Source organism: Apteryx mantelli, chromosome 19, assembly GCF_036417845.1.
Source record: "Apteryx mantelli isolate bAptMan1 chromosome 19, bAptMan1.hap1, whole genome shotgun sequence".
Classification (NCBI taxonomy): domain Eukaryota; kingdom Metazoa; phylum Chordata; class Aves; order Apterygiformes; family Apterygidae; genus Apteryx; species Apteryx mantelli.
In genome coordinates this window covers 10,643,010-10,668,277 of record NC_089996.1, presented here as the reverse complement: position 1 = coordinate 10,668,277, position 25,268 = coordinate 10,643,010, and the positions used below count along the sequence as shown (strand labels likewise).

Here is a 25,268-nt window from a genome sequence, read left to right as displayed (position 1 = left end):
CAGTTGTTTCAAGTATGTAGATTTCTTCCCTTTTTTGGGGAGGTGGGGGTGGGTTGGGGTGAAACAGCTCACAACTTTGAAAAAAATCATTCAGTAATACATTTTTAATACCAAATAAAATAGTGTCAGGGTGCAAAACAGGTATGGAGAAGGCAGGTGGGAGATGCTTGCTTAAATAAGGTACCTTGCTTTTTGCATAGTATACCCAGAAAATCCAAGACTTCGTCTTGGTCCTGAGCTCTGAAGAGGACACTTTTCAGATAGATGAATCTGTTGGGGAGATGCTAGTTGTGGTCAAATCTGAAAGTAGTTACTAAAAAGGCACTGTTTCCTATGTTCTAAAATACAGTATTTTGCATCAGGTTTTCCTTCATCTCCCACACACTATACTCCACTACTAGATGTGTCAGACAATCTGAATCTTGGCCCAGCTCTACTACAGGGTACCCTGTTTGATCATTCATACCTGTGCACAATAAACAAAAAGAGAAAATGCTCCTACTATATGTACAACAGAAGACGCAAGATAAACATTTTGTCCGCTGAAAGAAGTGATATGTTCAGACCATATCCAATTATGCCTTCTACTGAAGTTTCATAAAGAATGACTTTGTGTACTATTGCTGTAAGAACTTAGTTGTAATTTTACCTGCTCCCATCTGCATGAATTTCTCATCTTAGTTTCTCCCTCCGCTCCCCCTCCCCCCAAAAAACAGCCTCCTTCCACTATGCCCACAAACAGGCATCTGCTTTAGGAAAACAAAAGGCAAGAAGGAAGCATGGCTGGCTGCGTGCAATTTCTCTGCTAATCAAGAAAGCAGCACTCCACTTTAGAGGGAGCAAGCTGCACCTCTTCTATGAATGCACTTCCACAAACAGATGACACAAGGCACACCAAAATTAGCACAAGCACATTACAATAGTGCTTTGTCTATGTATGACCTCAGCTATGTAGGCAGCCAAGTCCTAAATACTAATATGAAGGATGTTTTTCTAATGTGAATTCAATGCCTTATGGCCACAGCACTGAAGTATACTTCCCTGTTTCTTCATGTTGACTACTATACATTGCAGAGTTCTCTAACAGGAACTGTCATACGCAGCAAAACTACATTTGCTTGCAGTATAGCTTCACACAAAAGCATAACGTGTCTTTTCCCTTTTATATGTTGTAACATGCAAATTGTGCATACTTAGCTATTACACACAATTTTAATAAATATTAGAAACTGATATTAGGGTGCAAATAAGTGCAGTCTGACAGCAAACCTCAGCAGCACCATCTTTTCAATATTACTGTAGAAGTTTAACTGTTTTTAAAAAGCCTAAGGCTTACATTTTTACTGTGAGATTTCTGTAATTTCTTGTTTGATTGCAGCATAAACTGTATTTCTTAGGGGACACAGAATCTGATAGTTAACTGCTGAAAAGTGAGCTTCCAACAAAATACTAACTGATGGCACCAAAAAACAAACACCACAGAAAAACTAAACATCCAAATTAATGGACTAAGCTTGAAGACATGAGTAGATTTATTAGGAAAGAAACTTATTTAATATTGAACGTTCAATGACAGAGACAATCAAATTTGTAACAGAAATTCAAAGATACTTTATTTCCATTTCTCATATATCAAGAAGCTAGGAATAAGCCTAGTTGTAAAAATGGGATTCATTTTTAGTTTGATTCACACAAATACTAAACATTTATTCTTGTGTTTTAAAGTCCAAGAATGAAAACTTGCAATTAAACACTGAGCAAGCCATGTGTTCAGGTTATGTTGGTTTCTTATCTTAAAAAGTCTTAAAGGAAAAAAAAAGGATACAGGACTTATATTCAGTAGCATGTGTGCTATCAACACATCTTTCTGAACTCTGGGAGGAAACACCAGTCCTGAATTACTTTTTATAAAAAAAATTTCTATCAACTTTATATGTTTCTACGCCACTACAGCTTTCTTTCACCTCATTTTAAAGCAGATCTTCATTTTAAGCTGTCTTCCGCTGTCTTCGCAGACTCTTCACGTAGTAGTCCTATAATGCAAAATTTTGGGAAAACAGACAATTAGACAACGTAAAGAGCATTTCATTTACCATTCCTATATATTGGCCCAGTTGTTAGCTGTCATCTTAACTCTACAAAAATGTCAACATCGAACATTACTGGCTTTAGAAGCAATAATGTAGTATTAATGGTTTAATGATCAACATTAAGTGTTTAAGAATTCCTAGTATAAATAACGAAACTATAAAAATAGTTCACACATTGCAAACTCATTTATCAGCTGTACTCTCCATTGTTAGTTCCTTATTTCAGGATTACAACTAAGTAATCTGTGTAAGAGTAAGAAAGCTAGGTCGAGTGAGGGGAAAAAAAAAACTTTAAAATTTTCTTTTTAATATGATATTTGTATTTCCTGATGTTTAGCTTTTATTTCCAATAAATCATTTTTCAGCATACATTCTTGCCATGAATATTTGGTAGCATCTGCCTTTGTATTTACATTTGCCTTAGAAGTCTGTTTTCAGCCATTCCACTTCTCTGTGCTATGGCTGACTGTAAATTCTCCTACACAGTAGGAAATATTAAACACATACCTCTTAAAGACTTGAATTGCATTGAATGTAACAAGGCGATTATTATGTAGTGTTTATTGCATTTTAAACTCTTTAAAGATATCTAATTCTGGGCAGCACTGCATCCCTACATACAGTTGAAAGAAAATTCCATTCTGTTAACATCAGATTTACAGTATTCACACAATACACAAAAAGTCCTTTTCACTATCTTGTAAATCAAAAACACAACAGTAAGCTTAAAGATTACAGGCAACAGCATTCAAACATGGATGTGGGTAGAGAAAGGAGTACCTGGCATGAGTACCTGCTTAGTTTGACTGAATCCTTGATTTTTAATTTGGCTTTTCATGGGCCGCTCACAACACCAACGCTGTGTGAGGTATGGTAGTCAGCTGCAATAATTCATAAACCCTACACTTCCATCAATCCAATGCTACTGGCTCTCGAGTTACAGAACAAACTGCATTAGAATGCAAGGCAATAAAGCAAAAAAACTAGAAACATCCTTGACAAAGAAATACTAGCAGTTTATATAAAAACAAAGTAGTCCAACATGTGCCTCAAATATTAAGTATTAAAGCAAAAGTTTCTGCTGATGTACCAACACAATATGGACTTAAATACAAAAACAGTTCAACTTTTTAAAAAACGATAACAAAATCCCTAAAAATAAAAAAAAGGATAATTAATTTTTCTATGGTGACCATATTACAAATATGTCCCAAAGAGGCACACTAATGGGGGCACGAGTCTGCTACAAAATAGCTGAGACAAAACAATGTACCTCAAAATGTTTTGCAGGACTACACTGTCTTTTCCTTCAGAAGGTGCTTTAGTATGTCTTCTTACTTGGCTTAGTTCCATCTTCATCTGTGCATACTTACGCTGCACTGTTAAACAGTAACAAAAAGCCCTAATCAAAGTTTGAAATAATGCACTTACCTCTGTCTGATCTGAGGTCATATCAGATCAGTTTTAATTGGACTGAGTGTCACCTTCAGATTTAATGTCTTCACTGGTCCCATTGACCTCATTCTTAGTATCACTCTCCTTCGAGTCTGTATTTGTGTCTTCACTCTGTTTTTCTCGACTACTGGACTTCATACTACTTTTTTTATCATCAGAGCCCCTCTTTTCTGCCATGAAAGAAGACATTGACCATGGATTTCAAAGTAAAAACAAACATTGCACATGTGAGATATACAGCATACAAAATGGGACAATTATTTTCTATAATAATTAGAAATAGTAAGCGTCAAAAGGTTATAGAAATAGGCTTCAGACCACCATGCTGGAATAGGCGGAGTGCAAAAATATTCAAAAAGAACAGTACAGGGTGGGGAAAAGAGGAGAAAGGACAGACCTAACAGTGTCAGCTGCTCAGCTGTTCGTTGAAATACGCAAATGGGGAGTGGAGGGAAGGCAGTCAAAAACAAGTTAAGCAAATATATAAATGATGTATGGCTACTGGCTTCCTTACTCATCTTAGAACTCTTTTTGTCCCCAAGTTTATTTTGTGATATGTATGGCCATCCTTGGTATACAATTCTCATTAAATATGGTTCTTGAAAAGAGATTCAGAAAGGAGTGACGGGACAATGCATCAGTGCATTTTCAGATTAATTAATCTTTGCCAAGTAAAAACAAACAAAAACCCACAAAACAACTCATCCCCAAACAATGAACAGGAAATGAACAATATTAACCATAGTTAGCTTTAAAGGTAGGTATCAAGATAACTCAAAATGAACGTTACTGGGACAGAGCATAGCAGAAGCTGTGAGGTGTGTGTCAACATAACAACTCTCAATTTTATAACTGAGAGTTATAACAATCATAGTCATCTATAATTCACTCATAAAAAAAGCTTGGGGAAGAAAGTTTGGAAGATGCATAAAAGCACTGTTTTCCAAAGGCAAAGGAACAGTAAGATGGGAAGGACCCCACAATTTCATCATGAATTAGAAAGTTGTCTGGTGACTGAAGAGTTGGTTACTTTGCTGAAAAAATGATCTTTTCCTCAACAGTCTTCAAAGAAGGAAGCAAGCCAGAAGTAAAAATATTTCCATGGAAAGGAAAACATTCAGTATTATAGCTGTGTGCCTCACCTGCAAATTCAGTAATTGCAAATATAATAAAAATATCAATTCTTCCTATGTTATTTCACACCCCAATATTCAACCTATGATCAGCAGAGAGATTTGGGAGAGAAAAAAAAAAAACCAAAAAACCAACCTCTTGGATGTCAGCATACAGAACAACATTCACGCTCTTTCTCTGATTATTCCCTGCTATCTGGGCAATTAAAAAAAAGAAAAAAAAATCCCCAAAACAGAAGCACACAAATCAAACACTCTGAAAAAGCTATTTTAAATAACACATCACCTAGACTGGCATAACACACTTCTATACTTCAGAAGACAGAAAGTAGAAATTAAGCTTCAAAAACAGAAGCAACATCCCAACTTTATTGTTTTAATACAGACCAGCAAAGGGAGAGGTGAAGCCCCCAAACAGGAATCAGGGCAACTGCCTAAAGAACACTAATACTGAGGTTTCATCAGAAGCAGCACATCCAGTGTGCAGTGCTTGGACACAGCACGCAGCGATGTCAAAAAGCTAACTGCAGAACTAATAGTTTTGTATCTGTCTGCCCTCAGTTGTTTTTTTTTTTTTTAAACTCCGCAGGTAGATTGCACTCTAACTAACCTTGTTAAAAAGTCTTCTTTTTGTGCCTTATAGGTATCTCCGATGCACACGTAGATCCACTGAGGAATAGTAGTCTTGTTTCCCCGCAGAGGACTAGTAGTCAGTCCAATAAGATTATCTTCTGTCCTATGTAGATATGGTAGATCTTAATAGCCCTACGGATGTGCAGTGTGCAGGATTTTGTTTTGTCTTGTTTGTTTCTTGAATTTGGGCAGGAAGGATAATTTTGTTGAAGATTAAAAAAAAAACCTACTATTAACCTGTGGTACAAAAGATGCCACTCTTCTAAAAAGCTCAATAAAAAAAACAGTTTTACCACAACAAACCTTGAGTTTGCCATGTAGAACTGAGCAAGTGTAGTTAACAGCCTAATAAACTGAACTTCTTTCAACTCCTGGAGTATTTGCAAGCAGTTAAGTTCCTTCACTATACATTCACTCAATAATTATTTCTTTAGAAGCACGTACAATTAGCTTGCTGTTGACACTCTGCTTACATTATTTTAGCTGTGATCTATTAGGTATAATCACATAATATTGACTGTGCTTCCTGAGTAATAAACACATGCGCATTTTTCTGATCGAGTATGTGTGGGCAATTGAGACATATTCTATAAAAATTCCAATCAAGATAACACAAATGGTTTTACTGTTCAGAGAACGCAAAATCAGTAAATTAAACATAGTATCAAATATTACTTTGGGTTTGGGTGTTTTGGCAGTATTTGCTGAGGTTTAATCACTAACATGAAAACACATCCACAAATATAATTATTTTTAAGTATATGAATCCAGATTAAGAAAAGAGCCAAGTAAAAGTGGCCTGGTGGTAGGCTTCAGTAATAATCCTTCATGAAATGAAGGTATGTGCAAAACAGACATTTTCAATCAATCTCTTTTTACAGCTATTTATTCCACCTATTCTAAATTTTGTTTACTTGAACTGTAGTTGCATACTGCTGATTTGTATTAAGCTAATATTCAGCTGCTATATTCGTTAGCAGTATTTCTCTGCTCCTGAAATCTGAATCAGAAATTAAGTATCTCTATTTTTACATACTTTTTTTTCTTACAATCTTAAAAGTCACTGTATTCCACAGGATTTAGAAAACAAGAAGCCAGGACTTCTGAATTGTATTTCAAAGCATGGCATTCATTTAATGTGTAACAGTGAGCAAGTCTTGGGCAACTATGGGCGACCGGGCCTTGTTTATTCCTGTTAGATCCATGTTTATAAAGCAGTTTGAGATTTCAAGATGAAAGGCACTACCACAAGCAGTTACAGCCAGGCCTTTACTGCTTATTTTTATAACTGCAGACCAATCATGGATATAAAGACAATTAGATTCTGAAGTAAATATTCCCAGTGGAGCAGTAAACTTAATTCAAGTTAAATCTTAACCTCCACATTACTTCTTTCTGTGTAAGCAGCAGACTGGGTAGCCAGCCACATCACTTCTCAAATGTATGAACCTCTAAAGCTATCTACATAACTAACTGTCTACCATGTCATGTGGCAAACATGAGGATGGAATGGCGTTTACAGCTTCACTATAAAAATTCAATGCTTGCTTGGTAAATACTGATTTTTTTTTTCTTCCAGTTTTTAAAATTTTCCCACTGAAGGAAGAAACACATACATCTTTAGCATTACCATCCTGCTCCAAGGCCTATTCATATTTTTAGATATAATTACTTAGTCAAAAGAGTAACTTATTTTCCCATGTTGAAGCTTTGTCATAGATCATAGCATCACCTCACTGTTCTCATTTCTGGAGGAGGAAGGCAGCAAGCAGCAAATAAAGTGACCAGCAGGGAAATTAGTCAAGTCAAAACTAAAAATATTTAGATCCTGAAGAAAGTTCACTAGATCCTACATTTATGGAAGGATTCAAGAAAGAACCGAGAACCCATAAGCTCAATAAATAGACCAAATTTGAAGATATCAATTATTTATATGCGTAGATACACACAGAATATAGAAGAGGACATTCTTCACTAGAGTACCAGAAATCTATTCATAAAGTAGGCAAAAAAGGCACAATATCAGATAGCAAGAAAGTAACAACAGGACAGATACAGGCTACAGTACTGGGTCTGAGTTTAATACTACACATCAGTGCTGCAGCCAACAAGCAAGCAGCAAAAAAAAAAATGCTTGCCTCAAAAGGACAAAGCAAAACGAGAGAAGAATCAACACTGAAGATGCACCATAGTGTAAACCAGAAAAATTGAAGTGGTCCAAGGAAGTCAGGCAAGAAAAACACATGAAGTATTACCTACATTTCGGGAACTAATCTGCTGGAGAAACATGGAAAAAGTAAAGGTAGGCTCATGTAATCAAGAAACATGCACATAGAACCCTTCATCCCAGAGAACCTCAGAAGTACCTTAGCAACATAAAGGAATCACTTCCCCCATTACTGACAGTCAGCTCTAATTATGAAGTGGAGCAGCTGTTTCAGACTGGACATTGCTCAGCACCCCCAACAAAACCAGCAGTTTTTAGGTCAGAAGTCAGCATTATATTCATCCAGAAGCTTCATAAGACTTTTAAAGTAGGAATTTAGCAATGACAGTAATATTAACGTCTTTTACAAAATGTGAATCTGTAGTGTTCTCTCTGCAGCTCTCTTTAATCCTACTTAAACATAAAGCATCTGAACACCAGTCTTTGATGAAACAGAGTCACTATCAATGCTGTTGTTCATGGCATGTACTGCTATAAAAGTCTCAAGGACTAATACAGCATTCCCACGAGATCTCACCTGAACACTGACAAAGCAAATCTCACTTCATTTAAAACAAGGGTGGGAAAAAAGGGGGGATGGGGAATTGTAGCCTAAAACATTACAGAAATTCTGCAATATTTATCTTCTTGGTCTGTATTTGTGAATTAAGAAAAATTAAGGCACTGTTAAAGGAAAATAAAGGAAACATGATAGCGCAGAGAAGTAACAGGTGCTATAGAACAGCCAGCAATCAATCTCTCACAGAACACACACGAGCAAAGGGTAGTAACAGAAACAATGCTAATGATAGAAGATATTCATTCGTTAAAAAATAAGAAAAAAATGATTACAGTGCATATGTTTTTCTAAAGGTAACAATCAACAGGTATTAAAATACATCAAAATCCTTGTACACTTACTTTGAAGACCAAGTAGTAAGCTTTTAATAACTACTGCAACAAATAAAAAGGTAGACATGGGGATGTGTGCATTAGCAATGACAGGAAAGAGTGAACTGCTTCAAATCAGTTAAGCTGTATATGTTGCTGTTATGTGATCAGTTCTGAATTGATGCTAAGAACTTTCAGTCCCTGACTGAAAGACTAGGAGCACTTGAGACTTTAGGGAAAGATTAGTTACAGAACTTGATATGAACAGTCTTCACACGAACATACCTTTTTCTTTTGACTTCCTGTCTTGTTCTCTCTCTCTGCTTTTGCTTCTGTGCTTGTAGGATTTTCGATCCCGACTTTTTGACCGTCTTCTGTCCCTACTGCGAGACCTATGTTTTCTTTCTGATCTATCATGGCTTCTGCTTCTTCTTCGGTCACGACTCCTAACATATAGAGAAAATTGAAATATGCAAATGTCAGCTAATATTGTCTAACTCCGTAGGCAGAAACTACTACTGATTTAAAGTTTTAATACTATGATTATATGGAGAAAGAGTAAATATTTAAAACAAGGCTTAGCATACTGTATGTAAGTATCTCTCTGGAAATAAGATCTGGCTTCACTTTGCCTTCTTCATTTATTCAAGCATTCAACCATGCAGTTTAAGAGTAGCCACTGCTGTGAACTGAAGTCCAACATGCGGGGGGGGGCACAACCCTGTTCTTTGGGAGCATTTGTCTACTCAAAGCTACTTCATAAGGCCACTTCCACCACAGTGTTCTCATCCGCTTCCAGAAATAGAGAGAAGAGAATGAGTACGTAGCAAAATCTGCTTATCCTTAGAACCAGTAAAGTACGTTCACACTTAGAAAAACAACAGTGGAGCCAACAAATCAGTGATGTGACTGACAGATCAAGTCCCCTCAGCATTTTTGCATTTTGAAAAAATTACATGAAAATACTTTCTCACATACCTGCTTCGCCTTCTTTCTCTGCTTCTTGATCTTTTGTGGTCACGTGAACGGCTGCATCTTCTGTCAGATGTTCTGCTCGAATGTCTACTGCGAGAACGACTCCTTTTACGTCTCTCTCTATCACGAGCCCTTTCTTTTTCCTTTTCTTCTTCTTCACGTCGTCTCTTCCTTTCCCGCTCTTCTCTTTCCCGTTCCCTCTCTTTCTCTCTCTCTTCTCGTTCTTGTTTTTCTTTTTTTAACCTGTCATCACGGTCAGGTTCTTCTGTTCTTTTTCGCAACTTTTCCTTAAAAATAAGGAAGTTCACGGGAAGAAGTTAGTATTATTCAAGGCAAACCATTCAACATAACTTAGTTTTTAAAAATCTTAAACTTCCACATCCGCAGATTATATAAACTTAATTGCTTTTTCCTAATGCTCAAAGGACAGCTTACATAAAAGCATTTTCAGAAATCCTTTGGAGCAGTCCTGGTTCAACAGGATGAAACTGGAGTCCTTTGTCTTGGAGAACACTTTTTTCCAGTAATTTTCATAAGAACGCAGGCCATATTACAGTTCTTTACAAAGGCCACAAAAAGTTCCCACCCGATCTTAAACTTACTGTAACACATGCAATAAAAAAACGTCAGTGCAAGCATAATGCTAAATTCACAATATGTCTGAGTCTATCTAATTTTTTGTACTATCTTTGGAATACTTCACATATTTGAGAAGAGTCTGCTGGTCAGCCTTCTATTTACCAAAGAAAAACGCCAAACAATTTTTATGTTCAATAACCAAACATACGCTTACTTTTAAATCTTCTACAGTAGCTTTTATTTTGGCATAACCCATGTGCTGCTTTCCCATCAAGTGGTCATCTACCCTGGACTGTGCATCTCCTACAATTAAAAAGGCTCCACAAACTTCACAAACTTCCATTTGCTTTTCTTGGGCTGCAAAGCTCTCAATCGTCTGCAAAAGAAAGTATTAGATAAAATAAAACCAAAAAAAAAAAAGTTTTAGCCAGATGCCAGCAAAGAGATTTGGAATTTTACTGTTGTCAAATCCTAGGCCACTACTGAAAGCTGAAATTTGTAACTGCATGCTTTGACTTTGGAGCATCACATCTACTAACAAGAACATGTAAATAAAGGCCACGCAAGCCTATTCTATGTAAACCACACATAGTTACTGAAAAGTCATTTAGAAAATGCAGGAAACAATCTTTTACAGTGAGGAACATGGTTTAAGGCATATCTAGCCATATCTGCAGCTTCCTTGCGGCCTTAGAATTAAGGGAAATAAAAATCAGTTTTTTTCTGCAGATGATTCTCCGACATCAACTAAAACATCTGCAGAATAACAATGGAATATGTCTCAAGGATGAAAATCCTACAATATTCCATGATGAAATATGAAAAGGAACATCAGGCTTCTACTTAAACGGACAGTGGTGAAAGTACTTGACTGCTGAAACATACTGAGAGACACACTGAAATCACAACCTAAACCCAAGTGATTATTGCTATGCAATGTTCGTTAATCATCTAGCATGAAAAAAAATTCTTGCTTTTGGAAAAAAAAAGAAAAAAAAACCCACCACACACACAGTTTGAACATACTATTAAACACTGAGATTCCAAATTTAAACATGAGCTTTTTGTTGCCAGAAACTTGCTACTTAAAATGCTTGCTTCAGCTTTTGAAGCTATCAAAGTCAGAGAGATGCCTGCCTCCAATCTCTTGGAACATTAAGTAGTAATTAGCCTATGCAAGCCATTTTGGAAATTAAAAACTGAAATTCAATCTGATGGAGGAAAAGCTTGTGGTACAAGTAATATCTGCAGAAAACAAACAAAAGGTGTCAGCTACCTTTAATTTTAGGATGTCAAAGTTTAAACCAGAAGGCACCAAAGAAAGGAGGATATATATGGGGTTTAAAAAAAAAAAAAAAAAGAGAGAGAGAGAGGGATAGAAAGCCCTGCAAAATGTATTTAAGTTTCAAGATATATGTCTCCAAGTCACCAGTAATTATTAGCATGGAAAAATACCAGTTAAACACCTGATATATTCCAGGATAACTCTGATATGCAGAGTACTAGTTCTAACACAAGGGCTTTCTGTATCACAGCCAGATTTGTAATTCAGTGAAATAATACATTGTGGAGGCTACATTACAACATGAAACTGAGACCTGAAATAGAACAAACTGCAAACCCACCTCCAAGCCTGCTGTATAAATAATTCCATAATTTGTGTGTGAACCACTCTCAAGGCAGCATGCTCAACTGGCACACTAGATTAACACTTACGTTTAAGCGTCACTATTTTCTAATAAATTCTGCATACACATGCATGCTTTCAATGCAAGGACAAGGTGATTAAGAGCACTGCTGCACTAAGTTCTGAGATAAGACTAATAGAACTGCAAACACGTTACTTACTGAAGTTGTAGACCTCAGCAATTCTCTCTCTTCTTTTAACTGTTCAACAAGTTTCATCATTCCTTGTGCCTCTTCCACCTTCCCTTCTGAACCTAGCTCCTCAATCTAGAGAGCAATGAAAAAAACTATTATAACTTTTAATCAAGTAATGAAAGGAAGAAATCTCTATGTTACAGCAGGTAAAACTTACTTGTTGTAGAAGTACATCGATTTTGTCAGTTAACACTTGAATCTTCTCTTCATTTTTACCTGTTGGTCCAGCTGCCTGCTAAACATTATCAGAACGTCACGGGTTTTTTAGTTACAATAACTTTCACACACACACACTTATATATTTTCACCTTCCAGAGACACTTTGGGAATAACCTCCTCCTGCCTCTTCTCCCATAAATACCTACTAGTAGTCTAGTTACTGTAAAACACCCCTCAACAGTCTGCTCCACTCTTGATAAATGGAGCAAATTCCATTCACACCAATTCAGTCTAAACCAACAAAAATGTTCAAGTCCCTGAGCCACAAAAGATGAGATGTCTAAATTTCAAGTCCCAGACTTGGACTCTGAAACTGCCATTCATTATCACACATCTTTACAGACACTCAAACATGATTTGAAAGTTCTTTAAGTACAGAAATCTAGCTTCTGAGAATAAATGCCTGAAGACTCATTCCTTCTGAACATATTTGTTAGTGGTATCCTCTCCTTACACTGCTTGAATAGACAGTTTACGTGCCCTACTCCACAGCTTTCGACTGAGGATACTTTCCACAGCTCCTTCTGAAGAAACTACACTTTGCACAGAATAATAATTGGGGCAAAGACGACTACACTGGCAGTCAGGAAACTTGCACAGCATAGGCCACAGTCACTACTCCAGAGATTAATCAATCCTAGGATGAGAAATAGTGGGTGGAGTGAAGAGGTAAAAAAGTTTCTCCCGGTCAGGTGAAACTTTTCATTAACAGCTGTCTGGAGAGCAGCACTGAACTGAGAAAAGCTGCACAGAGGTATTCCTTCCTTTCTTAAACCTTTGTGATTCTACTGTTGTCTGCCTCACAGCACGCCTGTCAGCGATGCTGCTGCAGCAGAAGAGGGCTGCTGTGTCAGTGTGGCAGCTGCCTGTGAGATTTAGCTGTATCAACTGCTGAAAGACCCAGTACTTACCTACTTCAGTAACATCACTGTGCTATTCCTTAATACTGGAGAGGAAGAAGAATTGCAACGAAAGGAGCGAAGTTTAACTGAAGTAATGGGGGATGGACAGCACTGGACAGAATTAACTGTTCCAGAGAGATGAGCACATACTTATTCTGAGGAGACTGGGATGGGGAGAGCAGAGAGGGACTCTTGCTAACTGTGTTGCCACTTGGCTTGTCCGTTAGGGCCAGATACAATCTGCTGGCTACCAAATGAAGAGTCTTATCTAATGGGAATCTTCTGGAAAACAATACATTTTACCCAATGAGACTAGGTAAAGAGAACATGGAGACGCTATCTAGAGAAAAAATTATTTGCCTTAGTGATTCTTCTAGACTTACCCCGGAAGACTGTTGATTCTGTGACAGCGCCAAACGAGCATGGCCTCTTCGAATTCTGCGTTCTACTTCTGCAAGTAAGCTTTGTAAATAGCGTAAGAAGTCTCTTTCATAGCCCACTTTCATAAAACGAGAGCTCTTCTCATACCTGGTAAAACAATTAAAAAAAATTTTTTTTTTAAGTGAAAGCTCATATGACTACATAATATAAAAAATAAATAACATGAAAATTGCAGTGTTATAAGTTATTGCTTAAGGTAACAGAACTTTAAGTTAAATAAACTTTTATGTAAATCAATAAAACAATTAATTTCTCATGGTTTCCATGTTTTTTTGTGGCTTTTAGGAAATTTCAAGAGTACTAGAAACACTATTTGCATTAACATAGCAACCAGAATACTTACTGTTTACGTAGATTTTCATCGTGAATTTTTTCACAAGGACCTAAAAAGACCACACAAAAAGCTTAAGTTTGCATTCTTGACTGCCATATTCATGCTCCATCAGCATTTGTTTGTGCATCATGACTGAGCAGAGTTTTAAATACTTCCCAGAAAACAACTTCAAGGGTGAAACTAATGCACATTAAGTCTGGCCTTCTATGCCTGCATCTCTGCTTGCTTTGCTTGGAGTTTGAAGGATAGGTAGAAGAAAAAGAATAGAGAGATCTCAGAGAGGGTAGTTTCAACAAGCACTTTGTAAGCTCCAGACATTATTTTTTGGAACTGGCTAAATAAAATGTTTATCTTGAAAGTAAAATTAGGAGGTATGTGGTCTGTGTTCATGAAGGGCAGTCATGCTAAAATTCCCCCACCTTCGCTATCTATACAACTCTTCTATGGACTAGGAATTCAATACTAAAACAATAAGTCTGTTTTTCCTAGCTACCTTTTCGAACTACTAAAGTTGTCCACATACCAAAGCTTGAAAACTACTAGAAATTTAGGAAAGGCCTTAAGTAATAACAATTACAGTAAAAGAGTGCCTAAAGTAATTTATTTTAGTGTGAGTATACATTTTTGTGCTTAAAACCCAGCCAGGCAGCATAAAACAAACCAGAAGACAACACTTTTGGAGGAAGAAACCACCCATGCCCAATAATTTAGATTATTCTCTAAGAAAAAAATTTTTTTTCCACTTAGAAGTAGGAGGATTTGGAATAAATATTGCTCATATTAAATTTATTTAATCACTGGCAATCCTAAAAAAAGTCTATTTTTGAAGTGTTATGAAAGAACATAAAACAGTAAGAATGCAGTTTACAAAGTAAAAGCTCAACTGTGATCACATGTAAGTGGGTAAGAACCGCAAAGCTTACATACTTACCTAAATCAGAACGGGTATTTGTAAATAATTCAGCTGGGCAAAACCCACAAAGGTAGTATTTACAAACCTGACAGAGGAAAAGAAAAAAAAAAAGAAGAAAAAACAGGCATCATTTTTCTCCTCGTGAATTGGCAAGTCTATGTAATCACTTCTATCTTCTGAAATACAGCATAAAACACACATTCTGCAAATTTTCTGGAAATTTTATGTACATACACCCGTATTTGTGTGTTGTAACACAGTGACAACAAATGCTCTAAGGCACATCCTAATGACAAAACACCAAAAATCTTGCTTTCCATTGCAATACATGGTATTTCTTTGTTTTCCTGTTTAAATATTTAAGAATGCAGTAACATGTCATCTGTTTATAACTGCAATACCCTATTTGATATTTCCCAAAGAAACATAACCCGATTGGATCGTTTAAGAAAATTTTCACAGTTAAAGAATTTCTCAGTAAACCTATGAGGGGCGAGAATCTCTGCCATGGAACCATGAAAACAAATTCTTCTTAGCTTGTCTATAATGACTTTGTGTTCAGCTTCCACTCCTTCAATGCTACTGATTTGGAGAAAAGGAGACATCAGGATTCACACCTAAAGGTACTGCCTGAAGGGGAGCAGATTCTGATGTCAATTAAAAGACTTCAGAATACGCAGGGCACTATGCAAAAGCTTTTCCATATCTCACTATAATATTTTTTAAATTTCTACTTTAAGAATGATGTGCAAAGAGATGTTGTTTACCTCTTAAAGCAGACAGAAAATATTCATTTTATCCTGATTTCCTGCCAACTGGAAAGAGTTTGTTTCATTTCTACATACCCTATTTTTAGAATAGCAACTCAGATTTAACAGGAAAACACCACCAGAATATGGGGGGGGAACACCACAACAACAACAAAAACCCTAAAACCCCAGTAATCTAGCTAAGAGCTAGTTAATATATGGGATAAAGATAGTTTTTATTAACAAGGTTATTCACTCTCACCTATGAATACCATTTTAGCTGATCAAGTTGGTCTGTTCTTGAAGTTCATAAGCACAGAAATACCTCCAGTCTCTTTATCCACCAGAACAGCCAAAAGGATAAAATCGAAAATAAATCCTCCCCTAATTTCACAAGCAATCTTAAATAATTAATTCTTCCCTAGACCCTTCCCCTGAAGCTGACTATTAACTTAAAATAGCTTAAGTGTTAATCAAAAGACTAGCCTGTACATTCTTCTGACATCTGTTTTATGTTACACAGATTTTTAATATATTTGACAAATCAGTTAGAATAATTGTAGGGACTAGATTGTAACATACAGTAGCAATTATTGTAATACAAGCAAACAATTACTGGAAAAGAACTAACTAACAAATTCTAAGAAGGAACATAACGTCCACAATCATTATAATTCTAACACATACATATTGTGGACAAAGATTCGCCACATGTTACTTCCTAAAATACACTTCAGAAGTATTTTAACAAATGAGGGTGGGGAAGAGACACCTAAAACTTACCCCACATGAACCACCTCACTAAAATGCCAGTGACACCAGTTGTTTAAATTAGCTCAGTCCGATTTATTTTTTTCCATTCTAACTGCCAGACTGCAAATCAGACTATGGAAGTTAAAACTGGACTGACTACTTTATGGATTACATAGAAACACAAGTAAGGTTTCTATGACTGAAAAATTGATTAATCCATGGATACAAAAAAAAAAGTATCTGATTTATTATTAAAGAACACTGGTCCTGTGATCCAAGTTAGGACATTGTGGCACTAAATTAAGCAGACAGTAAGAATTACTTGAGTGAAGTACCATTTTTATAAACATAACCCTACTCAGAAAGTAAAGTAAGAAGTATTTATTATTTTTTGGAGAAAAGCAACAATATTGATCAAACACAAAAACATAGGACAATTAACCAAGAGTAAACTGTCTCAGATCTAAGTGGTAAAGAATTTTCTCATGCGATTAAGCACAGAACCTTATCTCAAAACACTATAGTTAGGGCTTGCAATTAACATGCACTTTTCCCCAAGTTTGCAAAGACTGAAAATCAGTGGAGAACTACAGCAAGATGGGCCAGGGAGGGGAGGGGGGACTATCTCTTCAGCACAGAAGGAAGAAGGGTAGTTTAAGTATATTAAACTTCCTCCCACTTCTGAAATCCTGATCATGCTGATAAGGAAGTGATGTCTTCAATGAACAGCTGGTTCAAACTACTTGCACTCCAGCTAAGTCCTCTACAGCTAGTCAAGTCTGAGTGATGGCAGCTACAATGAAGAATAAAAACCCTGACCAGTGCAACCAAATTAGCAAAGTAATTCTATTACTACTACATTACTAGCTTGAGTGTCAGAATCAGTCCATCTTCAACTCGTATCCTTTGAGAGGCAGCCATTTTAAATGGAGATTAAACTGGGATTAAGCACCACTTTGCTCTAGAGAGATTTTCATGAATGAAAAGAATCTCAGGAAAGGAACAACATCAAGGCTCTATGTGAAAGAAACAATGCAGAGAAAACAAGCTTTAAGCATACATTAGTATCATATCCAACACAATTGCTGTCTCAAAAGTGGAATGATTTGGTTACTTCCTCAAGTCCTTCAGCATTTCCAGGGTAAAAAAAGCAAACGCTTTTGTCTGGGATGATGCTAGTTTTCCCATATTCACTGTCTTTATTTTCTAGTAGTTCTGCCCCTTTCCTATTGTAATAAGAAAGATAAAGATGGATTCAGCACACATGATCCATGCCCATCTATCTCAGTTTACAACTGATTTTTCTGAAGCAACCCCAGTTTCATCTTAAGTTTCTCAAAATAACATGAAATGAGTATGTAATATGGCAGGCCTTTCCTCAAAAAGTTTGATTTTCAAAATTATGCATACACTTTCTTTCAAAATTATCTTAAAAAAAAAATCCCTCCTCCTTTCTCTCCTTATTTTTCCTCTTACATCTGCCTAATTTTATCCAGAAATCCTACTGGAGAACCAAAAAAGGGCAAACGCAATAAAAGATTGGAACATGAGCTACAGATTTTTGAGAAAAGAGCTGTTAAAAACAAATCCATACTAATTTCTTTTAAAGTCAGTTAAATTACAACCCTGACAAACATTTTATATTTAATGTAGTATGATCATATTGTCTCAACTCATTTTGAAAACAAGGAGAGAAAAAACAAAAGGCTATAGTTGTGTTCCTGTGATGTCACTGTACCATTCCTACAGAATAATGCCATAGCAAAAAAAGTGAGAAACCTAGAACTCAAGTTTTGCATATGTCAACAACCAATAATTAAAATTTTAGTATCTTTGTAGCATATAAAAGCCATATAGGGCATAAACAATAATACTTATCAAACAAGAGGAAAAGGCATTTATCTGAAAAATATGAACATACATTGGGAATATTTGTAGTACAAATAAAACCGATGGATTGTAGAATTAAAAAGGCAGATATATTCTGAAGACAACCTTGCAGCTGCCTGACTTTTCACCTGCTTCAAGTTCTGCCTGCAGAAAACACTGAATTGCTGGAGAGAACCAAAAAAAACAAATGACTGCACAAACTTACTCAAATGAGTTACAGTGACAATAGACGCTATGTTAGATTGAATGATCCAGAACAGGAAGTATCTTGAGAAGTTACACAAGCAAAGTTGACTGGGTCTCCCTACAATTAGGCATTACTGCAAATGTAAAGGTACAACATCTAACCATGCAGGTTTCATCTGTGATGAGAAAATTAAGCCCTACAGTTTCAAGACCAAATCTCAAGTGCCAGAGCTCTCCAGAACAAATGACAGAAATTCAGCACCTTACAATGAGTTAGACCTCTTAGTGAAAGGTGCTTACGGACAGACTTACTTACCCTTCTTTACAGACATTCAGAATTATCTGCAAGGTGTTTGGCACCAGGCCTTAAGAACACCCAAGCTCACTCTCCTAAGCAATTTACCAAGAATATTCACAAAGCAAAGACAACCAAAGTAAGCGTGCATCTGAAAGCAGCTCAATAAACCAAGCTGGGTGTAGACAGAGCAAGAGGAAAAATGACTTAAGGAAAACTTTGCTTCAAGCAAGTAGTTCATAATAAACAAGTAATATCTTGACTGTATGTGTCTGAAGCTGACATGTTTCAGAAGCTTTATCTGTTTACTAACAGGGTCTTCAGCTCCTCAGAAAGTCAGTCTTGAATTCATCTATATTCAAGAAAATGCATTTCTGATTACGATGCTATCATACATTTAAGAGTTTTACAGAAAAAAGGAATTCATTTCTTTGACTCCTCTCATTTGAGGGAGCAAGACAACCTTTCCCCTTTGAGACACTTCAAGTTAGGAGTTGCTTCCTATGGAAAGCCTTGTCTTGATTCTAGCACTGTACTTCAGACTTTCGCACTTCAGGAGTTGCAAGACATTGACAAGAGAGGGGAAAAAAAAACAAAACCCCCCCCCACACACACCTTCCTTTACTACATAAATATTTTACAATCAAAGATTCTTCAGCAGGTTAAGAAGTGTTACCTATCTAAATGAAGAAATCTAGCAGCACCTTGATTCAAGAAATGGCTTGTTTAATCATATAGCTTTTTTTTTTTTTTTTAAACATACAGAAATTCACCTACTCTCCCCCACACCTAACAGCTGCTTTTTTCGTGAATTAATGCATCAGATGCAAAGCCTTGCTCTTCTTTATCAGAGTCAAGAGAAGCGAGGAACACATGTGCATTTTCAGTGAGATAACTAAAAAGAACTGTTTTTTTAAAAAGCAGTCAGTCATAACTAGGAGTCCTGAAGTAGTTAACTATTTGGAGAGGAAGAGTATTAGTGGCTTGGCTAAACTTATCACTTACCTTGAAGCAAAAATAATTAATTTACATACATTTGTGAAAAGCAAGATCAGAGAATTTTTTCTTTTTGGGAAGCAAGGAGAGAATGATTGGCAAAGTCCAGTTTCAGATTCTCCTTTTGTCTCAGAAAGCTGCAACATCTCTTGTTTTAACATTAAATTATTTCAAGAGACCAGTTTCTGGGACAAACTCCTATGCCAGTCAATGGGAACAGTATTTTTTATTTCTTTCTACATTCTTTGTCTCCTCCCTTTCTCATCCTTACACCCAAGTATTAGGGTCAGTGAAAAGGCACTTCTCAAGAGAAATTTCAGGGATGGATTAAAGAATTTTCTAAGACATTGCACTTTGACAGGAAGCACAATAATAATAGTTTGACCATATTATGCTGAAAGAAAGTTGTAGAAAGCTTTCATGTGTAGCTATTAGCTCGAAAGGTGTACATAATGGACAGCAACAGCTCTGAAATAAGTAACAACAAAAGGAGCAAAGGGAAAGTTATTACAGGCAAAAGAATGACAATGAAAAATATAAAAATAATTAAAACGACTGCTAGGAAAAGCTACTTTATCAGCTGACTGTTGCAGCTAAAATCTATAGTGATCAGTACATACACAATAACACACATAATACAATATGCAGCTTGTACTTGTGTACATCACATTCCCTATAAAATCACTAAGAAGTTGCAATAATTCTCTCCTAGCCAGCTCTGGATACAATGGTATCTAGTGAATTCCTTAACATTCTCTCCTAAAAGGCAGTCTGCAGAGAAATGTTTAAATGAGAGTGGTTTGGAATATTGTTTCTGGAGCAATTTTCTCCCTCTCTCACACCTATTTCATTATGCTCTAAAATTGATTTTGCTGCAACGGAAAAGCATTACTTGAGAGATTCTTGCAGCTATTCCAAAAGTTATCGTTCTCAATTAGTTTCACCTTGTGGTACATCTGCCCTGACAGGTTGTAGTCAGCTAGTCAGCTGCACTTACAGTTGGTCTTAGGTTGTCAGTGATGAGTAAGACTAGGACAGGGCGAAGAAATGGCTGAAGAATCGCATAGTCATTAAAGCATTGAAATAGAGGCGATGCGCTTCAAACAGTATCTGTCATAGCTTATCAGACTCTGCACTTAGCACAAGTCAGAAGCAATGGAAATACATTCTATACTCACAGAAACAGAGCAACAGGCAATTTAGGATGGACATTTACACATGTAGATAAGCAACCTCATTCTTTTCTGCCAAATTATTCTGATGAGTCTGCTATCAAGAAGATGGGACAGAGAGGGATGTTACTGTCAAACTGTTACAGCAGGATTAGCCATAGCTTGTGTGTCAAAGCCCTTAGAGCTCGCATTTCAATAAGACACTAGACAGGAATACAGCCAGACACTTGGAACTTTCCATTTCATCATCTCGAATTTACTAATCCTCAAAAATCTGTCTGAGGTGCTCAAGTAGTATTTCCCACTTTAAAGTTGACAAATAGCAGGCTGGCCAGCTCCTCTAGTTATGAACTAATTAAACTGTTTCCTATGTAAAGAAACAGTTAACAGTTCTATACTATTAATATTTCTTAGTTAATATGCTCCTATTCTGCAATAAAAGATTTTTTACTGACAGAGAAGTATAACTTTAATATACAACTCTATAAGTAAATTCTTTATGCAGACAAGCCCTACACAAAAAAGGGGCCGAGAATAGCGTCCAGCAGCTTGTAGCCTATATTCCAAAAACTAGAAAACTCCTACAGATATAAAAGTGCTTTGAAATCTTTAAAGTTCATATGCACCAGATGCATTTTATGAACAGTGCCCCCCCAACCAAAAAACCCGAGCTCCCCATCACACTCTTCAAGATAACCTTCCCATTAGTAATATTCTGCCTCGCCCCCCGAAAACCTAGTATTAAAGCCCTTCCCCCCCCCCAAAAAAAGAGGAAAATTAAGTGCTAAGATTCTAAACGCAAAACAGTCAACATACCAGTTCCTGCAAAGTGACTGTCTTGCTTTATTTTAGCCTTATGAAAGAAAAAAAAAACAAACCAACACACACACACACACACACACATTGTTTTGCAACAAGGTCAGAACAGACGTCTGTTAAGGGACAGGGGATCAAAAGTTAAGGATTACATCTGATGAGCTTTCAAAGGAAATAGGTGCCAATAGATGGACATTATTGGAGGGACAATACAGACCAGGGAGTAGATAATGTATGAAAATGATAATGGAATAATGAATAAATAAATACAAAGACCAAATTAGGTCTTCTGGCATTAAAGTTGTACACAACTCTTATAGTAATTAAATCCTATTTTGAGAAACTGCATCCCTACTAGGGATAATTGCTCACAGCCATGTGTCCATAACTCTTCTCTATCTCCCCCCACTTTCTGAAAACACTGTATTTTTCTTGAAAGAACCATCACAATCTCAAAACACTCTACTAAGAACAGGACAGTCTGGAAACTCTTAATACCACTGGTTGCATATGAACTTGTTTTGAGGTGAAAAGGTGGCAAAATAAGCAGGAATACACGAACCAATAAAGTTCTGAAGCTACTGTTCCAGAAACATACTTTACCTACTCACATCACAGTAAGCAGAAAGTAGATTAAAATATGCAAGATCTAACTAATATTTCCTTCTGTATACAAAACAAAAAGTCTTTATGTCCAATCTAAAACTGATCATCTGGGGATATATTGCAAGACTGAAATATACAGCAACAGGGATTTCAATTTGTTATGATTATAGGCTTTACTCATGTCAAAGGTTAAAGTGAATACTTAAGCTCAACAACAGGCTTTACAATACAGGATGATCATTGCTTTTCATTAAAACTGTGAATAAATGCTCAGCTAACACGCACTCTGCTTCCACAGCTTCACAAAAATCTATTTCTATTGTGTATTTCACACTATCTTCCACAGAAGTTTTGACATCTAACTAAATGTAATTTACAAATGATAAACAGAAATGAGCTTGTTCTGATAACTTTCCACATCTAAAATTTATGAAACCCTGAAGAATCTTAAATTTTGGCATGAGAATACAACAGGCTCACATTGAAAAAGGCTTTGTGTTAATAACAGGTATAATTTCACAAGTACAACACTTACCTATATGTTTAACCAGAAAAACAAAACAATAAACAAACAAATTAACGTTCTTTGAACCTTATCTGCATTTCCCGACTTCTAAAATATATTAGCATTACAAATTTAACCCTTAGTTGATGCACAAATTTAATCTAAAAGTAAAATACATTTCTGTGTTTTAACAGGGGAAAGTTTTTGTTTTGAACTAGTCAACTGACTACAGGAATTTATGAAAACATTCCTTTCAGAAAGGTTGCATTTAATGATGCTCATATAAATTTCATAAATGAAAGCAAGTGTGGAACGAACACGGCAACATTTCCTCCTAGGCTGAAGGATAAACTCTAAGCCCCTACTGGCCTCAATACGGACAGAGGCAGCTCTCCCCCTTCTAAATCATCGAGGGAGGGCTGGGAAGAAGAGACAAGGCACTGTTTCCAAAACAACAAAATTCAACAGCATCTTAGAGACAGATTTCTATGGTTTTAGTCACACACTTTGAAAGAGCTTATTTTTCAATTTTAGGTTAAGGATTAAGTCTTCTTAACTCGATTAAAGCGAATGAGGCAAAAATTATTTCTCACCTTAAGAAATAAAACAAATCTCTTACCTCACCTACCTACACAGACATAGCTGAAGCCATTTACTTCCTATTTCCAGGGTTAAACAACTCCTTTCTATTTAGAGCTCGGAATCAAAAGGAAAATGCGTAACTGAACACCTAACTAAATAATCTTATTTGATTAAGAACAGTCTGAAAAGACACTAAGAATTTCATAAAAAATTCCTGAGCTCATGAATTTCTCCTGACATATATAACCTATATAACATAATTTTTTAAGGAGAATTAAATATTGCTTGGATTTACAAAGTTTAGGGCAAGACAGTTAATTGTCCTTACGTGTTGTATTCTGAGACAAATTAAAACTTGCTTTAGCCAGCTCTAAAATAAAGCAACTCTTGCTTGAAAATGGGAAATTCCCAACTTGGTGATTCAGACACAACTTAAAAAAAGCCAAAAGCAAGCGTTTCTCCTGCCTCCCAACTTAACATCATGAAGAAAATGCTAAAGGAGGAGCACCACGCATTTAAACTAAATGCTTTCTGCAGCTTTAGCCACAATTCCTATCACACAAAAGATAAATGAACTGTCTTAACTGAACTGTGACACTCTCTTTTATTTAACATACAGCATAGCACAAAAATACATCAGGGTGGATGGGTGGGAGAAATAGTGTTTCAGAGTTTTCAACTCTCCCAAGGGGGCCAGCTATGGGAACTTTGTTATTACTACTGATTTTTTTGCGAAATAAGTTCCAATATCACTACAATGGATGTCACTAGAAGTTAATATTCACTAAAATTTAACTATTCTTGGGGAGAAATGCCCCTCCAAAATACTCCAAGTACTCCAAAATAACAGTAATACTGTTTAGGTTTAGCCTCCTACCCCCCCCCCCAAAGTGTGGTAGATAAGCTTTGGGAAAGGAATCAAGTTTTTACTTCACAAAATTCTCAGTTTCAAAATCTTCTGGTTCTTCATCGTGATACAACTGTCAGGCAGTTAAGGCAGTATGAATGTATTCTCTCATTTCCTCCACCAATACCATAGATAGGAAGGGATCCAGAGATAACTTGTCTTCCAAACCACTAACACCTGTCTCATCTCCCTTCCTAAAAGCCAGCAAGCCTCAAGAAATTTTGCTTTTACTCAGAAGAAAATCTGACTTCCACTAAAACTCCCCACAATTTTTTTTCCCCGCGGGAGATCTCGGTCACCAGCAGGGCTCTCAGAAACCCTTACTACCATTTGTCGACGCTACAGCGAGCGCACGCCAAGGCGAACACAGCCTCTCCCCCTTACGCGGAAACCCAAACACAAGGCCTCTCCCCTCCCATCAGCCCAGATAACAGCGCAGGCCCGCTCGCACAGCTAAGCCATGGCGGGATCCTCCTCCCTCCCGGCCACCCAGTTCCTCCTCCTCGTCTGGAGGCTCAGCGAGGTTCCCGCGCAACGGCGCGGGCCTAGCCCGCCCCGCCGCCGCCATGCAGAAGCCCCGCAGCTTCGGGCCCCGCACCAAGGGCCCCACCGCGGCCCCCGCCCGCTCCTCTCGCTGAAGCTCCGCGGAACCCCCACCCCGCCGAGACGCCGGCGCCTCTTCGCTCCCCCTCCGCGGGCCGGGGGAGGCCGCGGGCCCCCACCCGCGGCGCGTGTCGCGCCGACAAAGCCCAGGCCCTCAGCGGGGGATGGGAGAGGGAGAGAGGCGGCGCCGCTTCACTCACGCTCTCATGGTCCCACCGCACGTTGCTGCGCTTCTCATCTGGGGCCAGGTTTCTATCCCGGCCCATAAGCTCATCTAGGAGCTGGGCGGCCGATATCATGGTGTCCTCCTGGCCGAATACCGCTCCGCCGCCGCCGCCGCCTCTCCTCCCCGACTCGACCGCGCCGCGGCTGGAGTGACAGAGACAAAATGGCGGCGCCGCTCCTCGCCCTGCCCACAATGCACCGCGCGCCTGCTAACCGCTGCTGGGGCCCGGCGGAACGCGGGCTGGGCGGGACGTGGCGGGCAGCGCGGGTGGGAGCCGAGGGCGCCCGGCCGGGCCGGGGCTGAGGGAGCATCCTGCGCCCTGGGCGCCAG

At 37.6% G+C, this 25,268-nt stretch overlaps 1 protein-coding gene across 10 annotated transcripts; it reads right to left on the bottom strand.

Moving 5' to 3' along the window:
- Positions 1 to 1,587: 1,587 nt before the first annotated feature.
- LUC7L3 (LUC7 like 3 pre-mRNA splicing factor) lies at positions 1,588 to 25,118 on the bottom strand. 10 transcript variants are annotated; one of them, XM_013943454.2, is made up of 13 exons: positions 24,913 to 25,118; positions 14,671 to 14,737; positions 13,749 to 13,788; positions 13,348 to 13,492; positions 12,001 to 12,078; positions 11,811 to 11,915; positions 10,177 to 10,338; positions 9,387 to 9,670; positions 8,694 to 8,854; positions 3,575 to 3,715; positions 3,364 to 3,469; positions 2,884 to 2,949; positions 1,588 to 2,033 (listed from the first exon to the last, which is right to left on the bottom strand). In XM_013943454.2, the coding sequence occupies exons 1-12, from the start codon at positions 25,009 to 25,011 to the stop codon at positions 2,925 to 2,927; spliced, it is 1,413 nt and encodes a 470-aa protein (XP_013798908.1). In that variant the 5' UTR covers positions 25,012 to 25,118; the 3' UTR covers positions 1,588 to 2,033; positions 2,884 to 2,924. The 10 variants fall into 10 exon arrangements, 8 of the variants coding, with proteins under 8 accessions (XP_013798908.1, XP_067164155.1, XP_067164156.1 ...); XR_010886048.1 differs by having other exon boundaries at positions 2,504 to 3,469; XR_010886049.1 differs by having other exon boundaries at positions 2,884 to 3,469.
- Positions 25,119 to 25,268: the final 150 nt, after the last annotated feature.